The sequence below is a fragment of the Balaenoptera ricei genome, chromosome 9 (assembly GCF_028023285.1).
Source record: "Balaenoptera ricei isolate mBalRic1 chromosome 9, mBalRic1.hap2, whole genome shotgun sequence".
Taxonomy (NCBI): domain Eukaryota; kingdom Metazoa; phylum Chordata; class Mammalia; order Artiodactyla; family Balaenopteridae; genus Balaenoptera; species Balaenoptera ricei.
In genome coordinates, this window is record NC_082647.1 from 41448526 (window position 1) to 41468042 (window position 19517).

Below are 19517 nucleotides of genomic sequence, written 5' to 3' on the forward strand. Positions count from 1 at the left end.
ATATTTTAAAAAGGTAAAAAAAAGACATGAAACTTTTAAACTCATAACTCTACAAAGTTGAGTGGTAAACCCAAATTAGGCCCTGGACCAAAGTAACCCGTGCCTTAGAACAGTCCTTGGCACTCATTAAGTGCTGTGTGTGTGTTAGCTGCTACTTCCATGATTAAAGTTGTTATCACCATCATCACGGTCTCTACCCTAGCACCATGCAGTGCTAGACCCTGGAGGAGGGCAGGGCTGCAGTATGCAAGCCCGTGCATCCCTTTGACCCCTGACAGTCCATCAGTAGCAGCAGCAGCTTGATCAGCTCCTGGCTCCATCGTGGCAAAGAGGTTTCCTCTCCCATGTATGTGGTGGTTCCCTTACCAGAGGCTGCCTGGAGAGCTTTGCTGGGCTGGAGGGAACAGGTTTCCAGCTTGACTAGCTAGAGCAGCCCTGGAGTGACGGTAGCACACATTCTGTGTCCTTTGATGGAGCTTTTAGTCTGTGCTGTTCCTGGGGATAAGTGAAAAAGGGAGACAGAGAAACCCACTGTGCATAACTGGTGCTAGTCTACTTCCTGTTTTAAAACTACAAAAGGTAGGCGAAAAGGGAGTTCTAAAAAGAGTGGTGAAAAAGGAGCTGGGAGTTAAGGGAAGAAAGAGTAGGGTGTTGGTAGCGCAAGCCACAGTGCTTGGGTCGTTCATAATCTGGCATGCACTCAGCTCAGTAGAAAAATGGCAGATATTTTTATAAACCTTGACAGCATTATTTCATTATTCATGAAGACTTTTGTTTTTTTAACCATAACCAGCTTCATTTTAAAGGAGGTTTATTCCCAAGGCATTTTAATTGAGTCTTCATGGTAAATCTTTGTATTGACTGTTAAATCAACATACCAAATAAACAATATTGGAGTTTACTCTTTTCTTCGGTAAGTCTCAACTCCGCTTCTTCAAGGTAATGAAGTGAGAGTGAGTCCAGATTTTCATGAATTAAATACACGGCACTGCACGGCCTTTCCTGACCTTTTGAGAGTAATTTTAAAAAGGACATTGTTTTTTAACTAAGGAAATTTGCCTTAAATCCAGAATTTTCTATGTGAGAGCTTCCACAGTGTGCATGTGTGAAGTTACTTATGCCTGTGTGGTGTATGTATGTGTGCACATGTGCATATTTCAAAGCTATATTATTAAGGCTTTTTTTTTCTTTTATGAATTTATTTATTTATTTTTGGCTGCATTGGGTCTTGTTGCTGCGCACGGGCTTTCTCTAGTTGCGGCAAGCGGGGGCTACTCTTTGTTGCGGTGCGCGGGCTTCTTATTGTGGTGGCTTCTCTTGTTGAGGAGCACGGGCTCTAGGCCTGCGGGCTTCAGCAGTTGTGGCATGTGGGCTCAGTAGTTGTGGCTCGCGGGCTCTAGAGTGCAGGCTCAGTAGTTGTGGCACACGGGCGTAGTTACTCCGCGGCATGTGGGATCTTCCCGGACCAGGGCTCGAACCCGTGTCCCCTGCATTGGCAGGCGGATTCTTAACCACTGCGCCACCAGGGAAGTCCTTGTTAAGGCTTTTAATAATTCACTTCTGAGACAGAAGTTTCGTGAAGACAAGTACTATTTTGTTTTAAATTAATCTCTGGATGAAATTTATCATGTCTGTCTCCCATGGTGCCTTGCACAGTAGTAGAAATCCAAAATTATTTGATGAGAGAAGGAATGAATCAGGGGCTGCAATTTGCTCCAATTCTCTACCCTTTAGTTCTCTGGACAACATTCCTGCTGGACATACTGCTTCAATATTTCTAAAAACTCACTTCTCTGCTAATCCTGTTTCCTGTAGCTGCCCACACAATAATATCCATCCTTCAGATGCCTAAGGACAGTAGTGGTCCAACTCACAACCCCCATCCTACCTCCACCACATATACTTTTTTCCCCTGGGCTAAATATCTAAAGGTTTTTTTTCGAACTTTTCTGATATACCCTACTGTTTAGATATTTCTGCTTCTTCCTGGCCACCCTTTTGTACATGATTTCCTGTGTGTCGGAAGCTGGCTCCCAGTGTAGCCCCCAGAACTGTGTGTTGGGTCCAAATGTGGCCTCAGCTGGGCCCAGTCGGTGGAACCCTCCTCTGTTCTTCTTGCTGTTCTCCTGTTAATAAATCCCCGCCTGTCAGAGCCTCCTGACTGCCACTCAAAATTGACTCATCTTGGACTTACACTGCCAACTCTAACTCTTAGTTCCTAATAATAGGATTGGTCATGGACTCTCCTAGGTTGCAGAACAAGCCCAGGGAGGGGATCCTGGTGATAGTGGGTAGTTGTGGATGGTCCCAGAGCTCTAGAACCAGAGGTATTCCCCAAAGGATTAGTTGTGGACCTGCCAAAGGAGGGAAAATGGAGCCAGGTTGAAGGTCAGGAGAACGAAAGGATAGCAGGTGGATGAATGACATTAGAGAGACTAGCAGAGGCGTTCCAGAGGCCAGGCAAGGAGAAGAGGATGTACAGCTGAGAGGGAGGTACAGCACGGAAGCCAGGTAGTTTAGAATCTGTTGGCCTGAACCCTTAGCATCTTCCTGGGTGTTTCTTTCATGCAGATCCTTTGTGCTTTACCTAAAAGAATCAAATTTTAATGGTGTGGAGCTGGGATCTCATGAATTATTTGTAAGCCAGATTTCCCTTTTTCTGTAGTAGCTGTGTTTTTGAATTTTTAAAAAAATCTTTTTACGGGACGTTACATTTCTCTGATTAAACTTCTTCTTGCTAATGGGGCCCATCTTCCTATTCTCCAAAGGCCTTTTGAACCTAAATAGGAAAAAAAAAAAAAAGCTGCAGAGCTGAAGTGGTGACTCTGCCACTTCTAACCATGCTCTTGCACAAGTCACAAGTTCTCACCCTCATCTGTAGGAAGAGAATAATAACATTTACCTCATTAATAACTCGCCTCACTGGGTAGTTGGGAAGATTAAATTAAATCACGCCTTTGGAGTGGCTGGCACGACGCCTACCTATCCCTGGTCACAGTTATTTTTCTGCTCCTCAGCATACCACCTTGCCCACTCTTAGGTCAGATTTAGTAGGCTGCCTTCTCTGTATTCATCCAAACTATTCATTTCTATTGAACTTACTGGAGAGAGACCAAGGACAGAATCCGAAGATGTCTAAAGGCTACGTCTAGGACTCTTTGGAACATTGATCCATGTTGGGGGTCACAAAGTTGGATGCTGTCAAGAACCTCCTTATATAAATGTGTGAAGCAGCCAGGTGAGAGAGTGCTGGGCCGGTGTCAGCTCGGAGAGTGCATGGCCTCCCTAAAGCAGGCATCCCAATAAAAGCCGCTGCAAACCAAACACTTCCATACAGGGAATCAAGGTTCCAGCTCCATCAGTTGTTGGGTATAGATCCCTAGAATGCTCTTGCATTGGGTTACTGTGGCTTTAGAGCAGAGGTTCTCAAAGTATGATCCAGAGACCATCAGTAGCACCTGGGAATGTGTATGAATGCAGATTCTCAGGGCTCACCCAGACCTACTCAACCAGAAACTCTGGGGGAGGGCAGCGCCAGCAATCTGTTTGAACAGACCCTCTAAGAGATTCTGATCATGTTCAAATTTGAGACCCACTGATTGGGGAAAGTGTTCTCAACCCTGGCTGGACTTTGGAATCACCTGGGGAGCTTTAATAGTCCAGTTGCTTGGTTTCCAACCACAAAGTGTCTCCTTTAACTGATTTTGGGTATCAGCCTGGACATCAGGATTTTTCAGAGCTCCCAAGGGGATTTTCAGGGGCATCCAAGGTAGATAAGTGCTCTTCTAGGAGCCTGCTTGAAACACCCACATACCCTTTCTCCTGAGTGGGGAGGGGAGGAGTGGGAGGCACGTGTAATTTGGCACAGCTCCCAAGGGATCTGCTGCAACCATCAAACCCTGCTTCCCCTTGGAGAACATGACCTTAAACTACCAGCCTCAAGAAAGAGCTTTGATAGGGCCTTTCCTAGGCTGAATGAATATTCACTCAATGTGATTTGTTTTAAAGGTTGCTTTTAATGCTATATTTGTTCAGCAAATGTAGGCACTTGTATAGCACAAATATTAACTCCTAAATCCTCCAAGGCTTTCCTTGCAATATGCCATCTGGCAGGCATTATTGTAATCATCTCTTTATTATCCACACTAATGAAGGACTAGCATGGCATTGGTAATTGAGAAACACAGATCATTTACAAATCATTCAGGCTCGTGCCGGCACTGCTTCCCCAACCAGGAAGCGTTCAAGAGTAGAAAACATTGACTGATTACAGTTTCCTACCTTCCCTGTGGAGGTACTAATAATATTATTTTAGTCAGAAATTTGAGCAAGAGGAGAAGTGAGAGGCTTCTAAATTATAATTCCTTTTTCTGAATAAGGAAATTTCAGTTTTCTCAATAAAAGGCCAAAGCACAAAGCAGATAAACAGCAAGTATATTTAAAATGCATTGAACTTTGGAACCAGTCAGTTCAAAGCATGTTATAGTAGAAGCTGCATGGGATTCAAGAGATCAGTGGATCTGGATTCTAGATCCTACTTTGATATTACCCGTGCTATGTGCCATTCCAGCCATCAGCGGGTCTCAAAGTGTGGTCCTCAGACAACACCATCTGCATCACTTGCGAACTTGTTAGAGTTGCAAATTCTCAGACCTCTCCCCAACCCACCTGAATCAGAGACTCTGAGGATGGGGCTAGCAATTGGTGCTTCGACAAACCCTCCCAGAGATTCAGTTCGGATGCCTGCTCAAGTGTGAGCACCGCTGTTCTCCAAGCACTCAGTTTTCTCAACTTCAAAATAAGGCAACAAGCCTGTTTATATTTGAGGTCCACTCCAGCTCTCCGATGGCCTTAGTGTATGGTCCTGGAAGGTTGAAAGATTCTCTGTCATAGACCTTGAATGTGCGACTGAAATAATTCAAGTAAAAAACTGGCATGTGTGTAACAGAAGAGAAACAGATCTCTAGGAACTCTATACACAAACCCCATATAGGATGCTCACTTTAAATAAAGAGTGCTCTCTTCTGTGCGTTGGTACCATTTTCCGAAAGTGAAAAAACCTTGGTGCTTTGGAAAGGGAGGTGGCCGCTCCTCCTTGCTCCAGGGGCTGAGAGCTGTCTGATGTGATTCACAGAGCAGCACTTCTACAGGCTCTAACAAATGGCATTTCAGAAGGATGTACAGAGGTACACAGGCTTTGCAGTAAAACAAGGGATATTTTCAAGTCATTTATGAAAGCTCTTGTGGCTTCCATTTCAAGACAGGTGGAAAAAAATAACATGGAACAAGAAAAGAAAATAAATCTGTATCCAGAGCATCTCATAAATAAGGAAGGAGCGGGGGTCTGGTTGGCCTTGCCGGGTTCTCAGAGTATTTTTGTAACAGTACAGACAGCTCTCAAATGTTTTGGCAAGTAATTCTTATACCGTTTCCGTTATCAAAATCTATGCTTGTAAAATTATTTCGCTGGCTGTTAAAACCAAAAGAGAAAAAGGAAACAATCATTTCAAGGAGAGAGAGGCTGGGAAAATGATACTCAGAGGTATAAAAGAGAGAGACAGAAAAAAAGAATATAGTTCACCCACAACTGCAAAAATTTTTTTTCATCTAAAACGCAGTGACACTTCATAATTTAGAGCAAGTCGTAGAAAATCGAAGGCACTTTTCTAATTGGCTTTTGTTTAATTAAGAGCCTATTTGTTGGAGACAATAGGACCTGGTTTGTTGAACTTGAGAGAGACTTTGTTATGTCTGGGAGGGATGGAGAGATTATAGCTTTTATTGAAAAGGATGGATCACAGACCCACTTTGCCTGAGCAAAGCATGTTGACTGAGGAGAACCACACCAATGGGGAATCTGCACTGGACATCTTTGTGAAATTCCCAGTGGCATCTGGCTGAGCAAAAACTTGACCCTAAAACCCTGGTTAAAAGCCTGTACTCTGAGTTCAAATTCTGACTCTGCCACATACTGGCTCTGAAACTCTGGGCAAGCTACCCAGATGCTCAGTGCCTCAGTTTCCTTCTGTCAAAGGAGGAAAATAATAGGACCTGCCTTGTGGGAATTTTATGAGGATTAAAAGTTAGCATGTGCAAGGTGCTTTATATAGCACCTGCCACATAGCAGGCATTATTTTATTAGGACTATTTGCTAAATAGCCATATGGATCTTTAAAAGAACTCTAAAAATGTATTATACTGTTTCTTAACTGTAAGACCTTAGAAAGCAGCAGTGCCCTATTTGATACCCCCATTGTGTGCCTAAGGAAGTGTGTGATTGATACAACGAGACTTCCAGGGTATCCTGGGAGCACAGTTCAAAGTTCAAACAAGCCTGATGATTCTTAACCCATGGGGGGCTTCTCCCTGGTCAACTTCACTAACACATAGCTTTGGGGGGTTGTTCAAACAAGATTCAGAGAAACTAATTTTTCTCATTTGATTTCCTTTTTGTATATTTATTTTTGGAAGAGATTCATAGACCAACACTAGAAATAGCTCTGAAATAAATGTCATATTTTTCTCTCTTATATTTGGCACACTCTCCTTTGTTGGCTGGACCATGTTGTGTAGCAGCTAATATTGATTAGCCTACGTTTTTCTCAAATCAGTTTTTCTCAGGCTATATAAAGTCTAAATGCTGGCAGTACTAAAACAGATGCATTCAACTTATAAACTGGTGGTAAGGAAAAAGGTAGGGACAAAAGCATGCTGAAACATATCGTCCAAGCAAGACATTGCCTGCTCTGCCAAATTCAAGTTGCCAGGTCCTGGGCAAGCTTCTTATCTCATCTGAGCTGCAGTTTCCTCACCAATAAAATTGATGCAGCCACTGTGGAAAACAGTATGGTGGTTCCCTCAAAAACTAAAAATAGAACTACTGTATGATCCAACAGTTCTATTCCTGGGTATATATCCGAAGAAAACAAAAACACTAATCAAAAAGATACATGCACCCCAGTGTTCATAGCAGCATAGCCAAGATATGGAAATCTTCACTGCCTTTGGGTTAAGGCAGAAGCGAGCACCTTAATACAGTGTGGAGGGTCCCTAATGAACTAGCCCACATTTGCCTCCCAAGCCATGATCATATTTGCCACTCCCTGTCTTAACCATGCTGTACTATTTGTGGTTCCTTGAACAAAGCACACACCTTTATGCCTCTGTTCACATGTTTCCCTCTGCTGGGAGTACTCTCTCACATCCCCCTTCCCCTCACCTGATAACTAGTACTACCCAACAGGTCTTAGTGTGTAGATGCCACTTCTTGAAGGAACGACCAAAGTGCCGTCAACAGATAAATGGATGAAGAAGATGTGGTGTGTGTGTGTATACACACACACACACACACACACACACACACACACACACGGTGGAATACTACTCAGCCATTAAAAAGAATAAAATTTTGCCATTTTCAACAACATGAATGGACCTGGAAGGTATTATGCTCAGTGAAATAAGTCAGACGGAGAAAGACAAATACTGTATGCTATCCCTTATGTGTGTAATCTGAAAAATAAAACAAATGAATGAATATAACAAAACAGATGCAGACTCACAGATATATAGAGAACACACTGGTAGTTACCAGTGGGGAGAGGGAAGCAGGGAGGGGCAGCATAGGGGTGCAAACTACTATGTATAAAATAAATGAGCTACAAGGATATATTGTACAGCACAGGCAATATAGCCAATATTTTATAAAAACTTTAAATGGAATATAAGCTCTAAAAATATTGAATCACTATGTTGTATACCTGAAATTAATATAATATTATAAATCAAGTATATACTTCAATAAAAATTACAGCTAAGAAAAAAAATATGAGATTAAAAATCTCCCATAGTTCCACTACCTAGAGATAACCATTTAACATTTTGGAATATTGTACTCCAGAATTAAGAAAATAAAATAAAACAGGGTCATATTATTAAAAAACAAATAATAAATAATAAAATAAAATGGGGGTAACAATAGTGCCCACCACCTATTAGATGAGGTAACACATGTGAAACCCAAACTAGTGCTAACCCCAAGAAAGTGCTCAGCAAATACTAACATTTTTATGTTACTTGTGTTCATGAAAATCGAACGTATCAAAGTCAAAATAATAAATGTATGCATAATGAGGGAAGTTCCACTATTCTTTTCTTAAGAACTGAAAATATTATAAAATCTTTCATTGCAAGTTACTTTTGAGACTAAATCTCTGATCGTTTATTTCCAGCATTTTGATTTTCCCCTCACTATTGAATACAGACCTGAGACTCTTACACCAATGAGTATCAGATTAAAGCTGAAACCCACTGCATTTGATGTGCCCAGTGATTTTCATTTTTGTTACAATTATATTTATTTTATGAAATATATCTTTCTTATCATAAGTAGTATACTTTTGTATTTTAAAAATTTTCCAACATCTTAACAAACAAATCAGGATAAAATGCTAAAATAAAATACTGAAGTCACTACACTGACCCAGCTTGCTATACAGATATGGACAGGAGTGCTCTGGAAATTGTGGAACTGTGGCCAGTAGGCAGCACCACTGTCCTATAATTTTAGATGTTGTTTATTAGCTCATAAAGAAATTTCAAATCAACATGGAAAAGACAGATTCTGTGTACTCTTGAATAATGTAGAAAAGTGTGGGTTGTTTGAACCTTGAACAAGTGAACAAAATGTCCTTCCTTTACTTAAATTAGAAAAAATTACAGTTGACCAAAATTTCCCTGGCAAATCAGAGAGCCAAGGTGTTTATTAAGAAATATTCAGGAAGAAAACAAAAATATGTCCTTTCATAAACATTACCTAGATTATGAGGTTAAGAGCAGTTTTCTTTAATATCTCTTTAACTTTTCCATTTCTTGAACATAAGAATGACTTCCCTTAAATCATTAGCCATTTAGATCTGAATTTTCAGGACAGATCTTGGTCATCATTTTTGACAATTAGCGGTGGAGAGTGGTTTACTGCCCTGAATAGGGGTCTCGTGGTGTTTTACTGAGTGATCTCCAGCATATGGAGAATTTGTTGGGCATATTTATAACTATTGTTTGTTTTTGTGGTTCTTGGCACAGTGTGGGTGACACAAGGCCAGAACACTCCCTGCAAGTAGGCAGATGTTAGGACCCTGTGGACCTCTGAGTTTTATAGAGTGCCTGTGCTCAGAGACCTACAGACTGTGTAAGTCTGGAAAGTTCACAAACACCATGGACAGGTGTGTCCATACCTAACCCTCACACACGAGGATGAGGAAGTTAAGGTGAAAAAAAAAAGGTAAATGGCAGAGATGTGGCTTCATCCCAGGTTTTTCTCCCCAAATGCTGTTGGTTCCGCTAGAGCACAGCCAATAATGTAAAAATACAGTTTTTACATTATTTTCTTTTCCTGCAGTGTCACATGTCTAAGAATAATCCCATATTTCGATCTTTCGGTCTAGAAGCTGGTTTTGCTCCACTTATAGAAAGAAGCCCTCATTGCCATCCTGATCTGTTCACATGGAGATAGCAAATGTCATCCTACTTGATTATTTGGAGCTTGCCTTGTGGTACTTTGGTCTTCTGGAGGGAAATCAGACCTCTGGCGGTTGGTGAAATCTGCTGAAGAATTAACCTGATCAAACATTTTGTTTTAATCACAGAATCATGTCAACCCTGCCATGGACTTTACCCAGACACCTCCTGGGATGTTAGCTCTGGACAATATGCTCTACTTTGCCAAGCACCACCAGGATGCCTACATTCGGGTAAGCACGCAGCCCCTTTCAGCTAGTGTAGGTTTCCTACTGAATTCGAATTTCACACTTATGGATATGGAGGGATTACTTTTAGATGAGTGGCCCCAGAGATTGGCTTTTGTCACTTAGTAAAGTAAAAATGAAAATTAAATGAAATTAAAGAGCACCAAAATAGGGATTTTTTTAACTTTTAATTTTTTTCACATGACATTTAAAAATATATTAGATATTGGAAAAATATTTTATATAGTTCATTTGATTATGACAAAAACTCTTAGCCTTAAATAACAAAGAAGAGAAACAAACTATCTACCAAAAACCTGCATGATCCCAACGTTAGTGAAAACCACTTAGACTTACTTGGCTTCTTGAAAAGAGGCCCAGGATTCTGTCTAGCACTGCTCTGTTCAATCTAATGCTGGAGATACAATCAGATAAACAGAAAGAGAAGTGTGGGAGGGACACGGGGAGGGATGAGAAATGCCTTCTCTCATTTGATAACAGATTAGTGAAACTCCAGCTACTAAGGCAATGCCTTTGTGGGTGGGGACGAAGGAAAATAGAAGGTGCCACCTGCCGATGCAGAGCAGGGGCGGGAAGGACAAAGTGTGAATGAACTGGAGCATAGGGACAGTGACAGAGAAGGCCTGCAAGTCAAGGCTGCTCCACTGGAAGCCCTGGATTTGTGCTGACCCCTGTCCCCTGTCCCCAGGGAGAGGAGCCCAGGTTCAGTCGGGTGAGGGATACAGATCCACGATTGAGATGAAGGAGGATGTGAATAAATGGGACAAGGGCATTGGCAAGTGGTTAAAATGATGACTAGATATAAGCTTAGAAAATATTCGATGAATGAATATCCTAATGCAGGAAGAGTAAAGCTGAAATCAGAGTAAGGTATGAGCCTGTGCCTCTGATATTCTCTGTTGGCTCCCTCTTGGCACTGGCTTTCTGGAGACCAGGGTTCAAGACCTGGCACTGTCGTTACCTGGTAATGCAAATGGGGCCATTCCTTTTGACTGGGCTATAGTTTCTTCTCCAAACTAGGGAGCATTATTCCCTCAAGGACCATTTGGAAATGTGTGGGCATGTTTTTTCGGTAGTCACCATGCCCATTGGGGTGCTACTGGCCACAGTCCTCTAAAACATGGGACAGTCTGCACCATGAAAAATTGTCCTACCCAGTAATGACCCCTTTGAAAAAAAAGTCTTGCCAGGTCTGAGTTCCCTGTAAGCACTATATTTTAACTTTATCTGTTTTTCTATATATGCAATTTGACAAGCTTTGACTTACATTGAAACATTATTTGTACTTTAATTATATGAAGGATTGTATGCACTTCTCTGAATGGTGTTATGTACTTCTCAGGTATTTGATTAGAAATGCAATTTTCCATAAGAAAATTGTTTTTTCATAAAAGTTTAATTTGGTTTATATGTGTATATATTTATTGCACAGATTTTTTGCTAGGAATGTAATCTGCTCTCACAGTAAGTAAATTAATATTTTTGAGATACCCTGTGGTATAGCCTCGGAGAGTTGAGTGTGAAAAGAAGAAGCCTAGCAGAAATTGAATTTAAAATTACCTGATTAATGTTTGTGGATGAATGTTTCTAAAGTTAGAGAGTATTGATTCTGAATGTATTGTTAATTGCATAAGAAGCATATGTCTCAAGAAGAGTAATTTAATATTTTAAGCCCATTTTCTTCAGTGTGTTCTCTAAACTGTCATAAGTGAAATTAATACCATGGCAACCTGAAAGAACTTTATATCTGATGGGAACTTAAAAGAAAATCCTATTTGAAAAGAAAGGTGTGGACTTCTTTGTCCACACGCACTTCCTTTCTGGTTAGACTGAGAAAGGAATGTTTTCTCGAAAGTGTTCCTTTCCTAATGTGTTCTGTGTCCCATCTGACTTTGGGACCATTAAATGCTGCATGGAAAGTTAAAGGTATTTACATGAATGAATGGGGTTAGGGGATCATATATAAAGTCTGAGGCATTCTTCAAGGAAGCTTGGTGGTGACTATGAAAACAGATGTCCCAGTGGTAGTGAGATAGTGATGGAGACAATGAAAATGGTCATCCCAGACAGCTAATTAAATTTTGATCTATGAGCTTAGTGGTCTTTTCTGAAACAAAGATGGGCTCTTGGTTTTTTAATAAGCTTACATTTTGATAAAATTTCCTTTTTTTGATGAGGTAAATTTCCTGTCTGAATGCAGTTATTCATTTATTATTTATATCTTTCATTCAATAAACACGTATTCTGTACCTAAATCTATAGTCTCACTTTTCACTTTGCCAGTCAGATTTATGGTTGAGATTTTCAAAAGGAATTGTAACACACACACACACACACACACACACACACACACACACACATTCCCTCTTTGCCCTTGACATGCCCACGCCCTCCAGCTATCCTGTTCCCTCAAACGATGTGTATTTTTCCAAGTTGTCTTCTTACCCCATGTTCTAACTCACCTGCCGCTCACTTTTCAACACTTTGCACCCATCATTTTCTAGAAGCTGTTCTCCTGCTACATGGGGAGCCCTCTCCTCTTCCTTCATCTTCTTTGTCCTCGCATTGACACTGGACACTGTTTCCATTGGCCGGTTCTCCCTTTTTGCCTGCAGCCCTTGCTGTCTGTCTTGGTTCTCTCCTTGGCTGCTTCTCTTAGTCTCTCTGATGGGTTTCTCTCCCTCTGCCTGCCCATCAAATGCACATAATCCTCACGACTCTGTCTGTGGATCTTTTTTCTTTTTCAGGCACTCAAGCTGCGCATGTTTACTGAGTAACTATCAAATGGCCTGCAGTGAGGGAGGGGATAGAGATTCCCTAAGGAACAAGTCACTCATGAGTCCTGTCATTGAGGATTTTATTGTCTAGCGATGAAAGGAGGGGTAGTTGGAGGAAGAGCTAAATGCCAGCACTTTCCAAACCACTTAGAATGGATTTTGATTGGGCAGGAGTGATATTGGGGGCACAGAGGAGAGTCATAAACACAGATGTGGGAGTCAGGTCAGTAAAACTTCCTTCAAGAAGTGGCATCTACACTAAGACCTGTTGGGTAGTACTAGTTATCAGGTGAGGGGAAGGGGGATGTGAGAGAGTACTCCCAGCAGAGGGAAACATGTGAACAGAGGCATAAAGGTGTGTGCTTTGTTCAAGGAACCACAAATAGTACAGCATGGTTAAGACAGGGAGTGGCAAATATGATCATGGCTTGGGAGGCAAATGTGGGCTAGTTCATTAGGGACCCTCCACACCGTATTAAGGTGCTCGCTTGTGCCTTAACCCAAAGGCAGTGAAGAATTTCTGAACTATTTTAAGTAAACATGATGAGAGTTAATTTTAGAAAAATCACTCTCCTGCCAGAAAACAAATGTGAGAAATCAAGACTAGCAGCAAAAATAAAATTGGGGAAATTGTAGAGAAATGATGGTAACCTGATGAGGGTAGTGGCTGTGACACTGGGGAGAAGCAGTTTGAATGAATTATTTTGGAGCTAAGGTAAACTAGACTCTCTCCAAGGAAAAGGGAGATACTGGCTTGAGTGGATGGATGGTGGTGTCATTGATGAACTAGATCTGCAGGTCTGAGGGGTTGGTCATTTGGAGACATCCAGATACTATATGCATAGGGGACAACTGTCCAGGTGGATGTTTCTAGTAGGCAGTGAGATATGGGCAATGGTGGTCAATAAGAACGGCAGGGTCTAGTTCTTAGGTAACAGAATATAGAACAGCAAGCAAAGGAAGAGAGTATAATTTTTGTTGTTGTTTTGTTTTATCTTGTTTTCTTTTTTCCCCCTTGGGTTTTTAAAAATTTTCTTCTGAATTTTTAGATGTGACCTATCCTCGGCACATCTATCAAGTCATAAAACCGTTTTACTTGATATTTATTTGCAGTTTTCTACACTATATTGAGCAGATAAACATTTCACTGTTTTATAAATTATCATACTGTTTAACCATATCACGATCACTTAGGACTTGCTTCCTTCCCCAGGGACCTAATTTTATACAGTGGCACTACTTCTTAGAGAAATATTCTGATGTTGAGTCAATATGAAAAAGAACAAACTTGACCCTTTTTGTATATTTTATTTGCTGTGGTGCTATGTTATAAATAAAATGGTTTTTTTTTTTTTGGCTACGCCACGCAGCTTATGGGATCTCAGTTCCCCAACCAGCGACTGAACCCAGACCACGGCAGTGAAAGCCCGGCATCCTAACCACTAGGGACCAGGGAAGTCCCACTGTTTCCTTAATGAGGTTGTCACCGAACTAATTACACAATTTATAAGATCTCAAACCTTCTAGTAACAAAATTAAAAGTAAATTCTGGAAACGGCTTGTTCTTTATGTGCCCTGAAGTTCTTTGCCTCAACATCCCTCATAATTTACGGTCAACATCTCATCCAGTTGGAATATATCTGCACACTGGGTGACTGTGATAGAAGAGAATGAATTTCCTGAGAGGGGAAAATAGAAATGCCTTCAAAAGCAAGATTTATTTCAATGGTTTCATGCAGTTGTGAGCCAGGGCACATGTGTTTTTAGTATCATACCAAATTAGAACAGAAATATTTATAATATGTCAAGTAAATGAGATTATGGGAAAAGATGGCTCTTTGTACCTAAGAGTTGTTTTCTCAAGGTTCTTTTATGATAGCCATTTTTAAACAGATGAAAAAATTTAAGTATGTTTACACTATTTTAAAACCTTTCTTCCTCCTCATGACGCATACATAGTAAATCATACTTTTTACAAATAGTTGGGAGAAATAATGGTTTAGACCCTAACTCACTGCTAGGACATGAGAGGCCTTGTTCTTGAGGCAGTACTGACAAGAAAATGCTATGGGATGATTTAGCATGAGAAAAGCTGCCATATTTTAAGTCTTTACTGTATTTTGAATATTTCACATACATTATTTGTAACCTTCTCTTCACTGCTCCCAGAGGTGGGAAGATAAGGCAGCTTTGGTATCCCCCTTCTTCCGGTATGTAGATCTCTCTGTCCATTGAGGCCCACCTCAAGTTCAAAGGTATTCTAGGGAAACTCTTCAACTTTTCCTGTGTCAGAGGGCATAAACATAGTTATAATAGCAAACATAGAGCTTGCTGTGAGATAACAAGTATGCTGAACACTTTCATTAATATCTCACAACACCACTGTGAGGTGGACACTGTTATTATTTCCATTTTGTGGATGAGGAAACTGACACACAGGAGGGATTACCCACAGCTAAGGAAGTGCTAGAGCTGAATTTAAGACAAGAGTCTGCTTCCAGTGTGCACACTTTGCATTTTAGGGGTGCATAGATTCATATAGGGGCTGCAGCCACAGTTCACGTAAGTTCTAAGGATGTATTTTGCTCAACTGGCACAGTATTTTTAAAGGGAACAGAATTTGAATTACCTGAACACCCTTTCCAAATAACCATGAACCCCAGAACTCCCTATTATATTCTGTCTGGCTGCTTTATGAATTCTCGTTATATGCCTGGTACTTGAGGGGCTTGACTTAGTGGCCGTGATATTGATGACCTTTGTGAAGTTCTGAATGCATTGTCAGCACACAGTAGGTGCTTAACTTCTTTTACTTGCCTTTTCCTTTTCCCCATAAAGTTGTACTTGATTACTGTCCCTTCTCCTGGGGGTTTCATATTTCTGCACTTAATGTTTGTTGCCTTTCCATCCTGGTTGTCAACTCCCAGAGAGCAGGTGCTTCATCTTGTGTTGGGTATTTGTTCCCTTGCGGAGATTAAAGGACTTTAATTTCAACCTCCCAAGTGTAGAGGAAAAGATTAGGCATGCTTCTCCAATTCTCTGGTTGTAAATATTAAAGAAAAAAAGTCATCAGATATTATTATAAATACACAGGCCCAGTGTTCTTGGGGCTCTCAGCACAGTCAGCCCTCTGCGCTGTGTGTCAGACCACGCAATGTAGTTCTTGCTGCCCTTTAAGGGGGACAGAAACCAAGTATCCCTCACGTACTAAGGGGGGTGCTGATGGAGGCAATGGTGAGCCTTTAAAATAAATTAAGGAACTTTTAACATTTCAAGGGGGAAATTGGCAGTTTCCCAAGCGACATAATTACAAGACAGTGTGTAATGTGTAATTAAACTTAACTATGAAGCAAATGATTGGAATAAAGCTTGGTGGCACATCATTTTTTTTGTTCCCATAGTGCTGACAGATCCTTCCCTCCCCTTGTCCCTGAAATGGCTTCAGCAGCAATTGCTCCCAATTTTTTTTAAATGAAATTATATGTTGCCAGTTAAACACACACTTTCATGTAAAGGAACCTTTTTTTTTGTTTGAGTGACATTTTCCTTCTAGGTGATCTGGAGCACAGAATCCACAGAATAACAAGGACCTCAAGGCAAAGCCTTGCTGGGACTTTGAAATGAATCTTTGTCGAATAATTCATTTAAATACTTTATTCTTTACTTTTATTCATTGTTTCTTTCTTTGAGCAAGGTCCACAGCTTGGAGGCTTGTTTTTATGCAGTTTTCTTTCATGTTTTAAAAATAGTGGCATTAATTTTGTTGATTGTGAATAACCAAGCTGTTATTGCCAAACAATCAGGACCCCTTGAGAGTGTGAATATATGTGATTAGATTTTTACTAATTGCGCTGGCAAGCAGAATTTCTGACTTCGAAAACCAGTGATTTGAATGGAACGCTTCAGGCCTCAGGATGAGATCATTTTTCAGCATGGGCTTGGTTTTATCTCAGAAGACCCATCATCGGAGGGAGGGAAGGCAGGTTCCACATCCATTAATGACTGCTGGATATAACAGTGCTTGTACTCTGAGTTCTCGCCACCTGAGTTCGTTTGGTACTGGCTTCAGTACCTGGCATCTGAAGCAGGTCTAAAACATGGTAGTTACTTGTTTCATTCTCCTTTGCTACCAGCCCAAGCTGGGTATTAGGTTTAGAATTTTTTACTTAGCTATCTGAAGGGTTTTTTGTTCTGTTTTTGTTTCTGTTTTTTTTAAACTTTAAAACACAGTGGGACTTTAAAACACATTGATGGATTGCTGGAGAAAAGATGTAACCAACCAATAGAATGAACTATATGCAGTTGACACAGTGCAAACCTAGGCCCAGTGTGAATGACAAGGTTGGAAACTACAGACAGCCTTATGTGTGGATGACACTGTCCCTCGTTAGGGCACCAGCAAAACTCTTAGTCAACAGCGGCCACCCTGGGGTCTCTATCTTAGACCCAGTAATATCTTCCCATTGTTTCTCCAAACTGATTCTTTCTCAGTCCACATTGTCCATTTTTTTGGTCTCACTAAATTAGTTAAACAAATAAATATTTATTGAGTACCTTCTCTGTGACAAGCTGCCTCCTCTCTGCTGTCATTGACCAAGCTTCCCCCTTTAATTATGCATTTTCTACCTTCATTGTGGAGGACTCAGTAGCTGCTGTGCTGCGGGTTTGCTGTGGCTTCTCCCCTTCCTGCTGTAACTGCTGTGCCGTGTTGTAGAGCAGAAGTTCCAAGAGCTGCCCTTCACATCTGCCTGTCCCTTTAAGAGGGGAAAGGTTTCTGGGAATCCCCTCTCTTCTGTGTGTCTCGAGCTGGAAGGTGTTATAGACCTCATTGGCTTTTTAATTATTTCTAAATAATGGACATCATTTTTTAGAGCAGTTTTAGGTTTACAGAAAAATTCAGCAGAAAGTACAGAGGGTTCCCACATATCCCCTTTCGTCCCTCTCCCACACACAGTTTCCCACATTATTAACATCTTGCATTAATGTGGTACTTTGTTTGATTTAATGAAACCAATAACCTACAGTCTTGCTGTAATTGCCTGTTAGTTACAGGAGGTTTATCTGTTGTTGTTCCTTTGGAATTTTCTAGATAAACAATCCTGTCATCTGTGCACCAAATTTTATTTCTTCCTTCCCAATCTCTATACTTTTTATATCCTTATCTTATTGCATTAGCTAGGACTTCCAATAAGAAGTTGAATAGTAGTAGTAAGAAGGAATATCCAGATATTAGGGGGAAAGAGTCAAGTTTTTCACCATTAAGTGTGATGTTAGCTGTAGAGTTTTTAAAGGTGTTCTTCATCAAGTTGATGAACCTCAGTATTAGTTTGCTAGGCCTGCCATAACAAAGCACTATAGACTGGGTGGCTCAGAGAATAGAAATATATCCTTTAATAATTCTGGAGGCTAGAAGTTTGAGATCAAGGTGCCTGCAGGGTTGGCTCCTCCTGAGGCCTTTCTCCTTGGTTTGCAGACAGCTGCCCACTTGTTGTGTCCTCACGTGGTCATCTTGCTGTGCACTCACATCCCTTGTATCTCTTTCTCTTCTTATAGGGGCATCAGTCATATTGAATTAGGGCTTCATGCTGATGGCCTCATTTTAAACTACTTGCCTCTTTAAAAGCTCTGTCTCCCAATACAGTCACATCGTGGGAGACTGAGGGTTAGACCTTCAGCATACAGATTTTGGAGGGGGGACACAGATCAGTTCATAGCATTCTGTCTACCTTGAACATCCCAGGCGATTCCAACCTCTGGGCCTGGTACAGGCATACCTCATTTTATTGCTCTTCACAGATATTGTGTTTTATTACCAGTTGAAGGTTTGTGGCAACCCTGTATCGAGCAAGTCTATTGAACAGCATCTGTTTGCTCTGTGTTTCTTTGTCACTTTTGGTAATTCTTGCAATATTTCAAGCTTTTTAATTACTATTATATTTGTTATGATCATCTGTGATCAGTGATCTTTGATGTTACTATTATAATTGTTTTGGGGCACCACGAACTGCAGCGGTATAAGATGGTGAACTCGATAAACACGTGTGTTCTGATTGCTCCACCAACTGACCATTCCCCCATCTCTTTTCCTCTCCTTGGGCCTCCCTATTCCCTGAGACACAACAATATTGAAATTAGGCCAGTTAATAACCCTACAATGCCCTCTAAGTGTTTAAGTGAAAGGAAGAGTCTCATGTCTCTCATGTTAAATCAAAAGCTAGAGATGACTAAGCTTGGTGAGAAAGCCATGTGGAAAGTCAAGATAGGCTGAAAGCTAGGGCTCTTGCACCAAACAGCAAGTTGTAAATGCGAAGGAAAACTTCTTGAAGGAAATAAAACTACAACTCCAGTGGACACACAAATGATAAGAAAGTGAAACAGCCTTACTGCTGATATGAATAAAGTTTTAGTGGTCTGGATAGAAGATTAAGCCAGCGACAACATTCTCTTAAGCCAAAGCCTAATCCAGAGCAAGGCCCTAACTTTCTTCAGTTCTATGAAGGCTGAGAGGGTGAGGAAGCTGCAGAAGAAAAATTTGAACCTAGCAGAGTTTGCTTCGTGAGGTTTAAGGCAAGAAGCCGTCTCCGTAACATCAGAGTGCAAGGTGAAGCAGCAAGTGCTTATACAGAAGCTGCAGCAAGTTATCCAGAAGATCTAGCTGAGATAATGAATGAAGGTGACTCTACCAAACAACAGATTTTCAGCGTAGACAAAATAGCCTTCTATTGGAAGAAGATGGCATCTAGGACTTTCATAGTTAGAGAAGAGAAGTCAATGCCTGGCTTCAAACTTCAAAGGACAGGCTGACTCTCTTGTTAGGGGCTAATGCAGCTGGTGATTTTAAGTTGAAGCCAATGCTTATTTACCATTATGAAAATCCTAGGGCCCTTAAGAATTATGCTAAGTTGACTCTGCCTGTGTTCTATAAATGGAACAAAAAAAAACCCTGGATGGCAGCATATCTGTTTACAACATG

At 40.9% G+C, this 19517-nt stretch overlaps 1 protein-coding gene across 12 annotated transcripts in view; it reads left to right on the forward strand.

The window, feature by feature from the left end:
- ELMO1 (engulfment and cell motility 1) overlaps nt 1-19517 on the forward strand; it is a 783505-nt gene that overhangs the window by 488120 nt on the left and 275868 nt on the right. For all 12 annotated transcript variants that reach the window (XM_059933596.1, XM_059933593.1, XM_059933602.1 and 9 more), the window contains one exon: nt 9648-9752. In XM_059933596.1, the coding sequence (XP_059789579.1) occupies nt 9648-9752 (105 nt within the window). The remainder of the gene's footprint in view (nt 1-9647; nt 9753-19517) is intronic.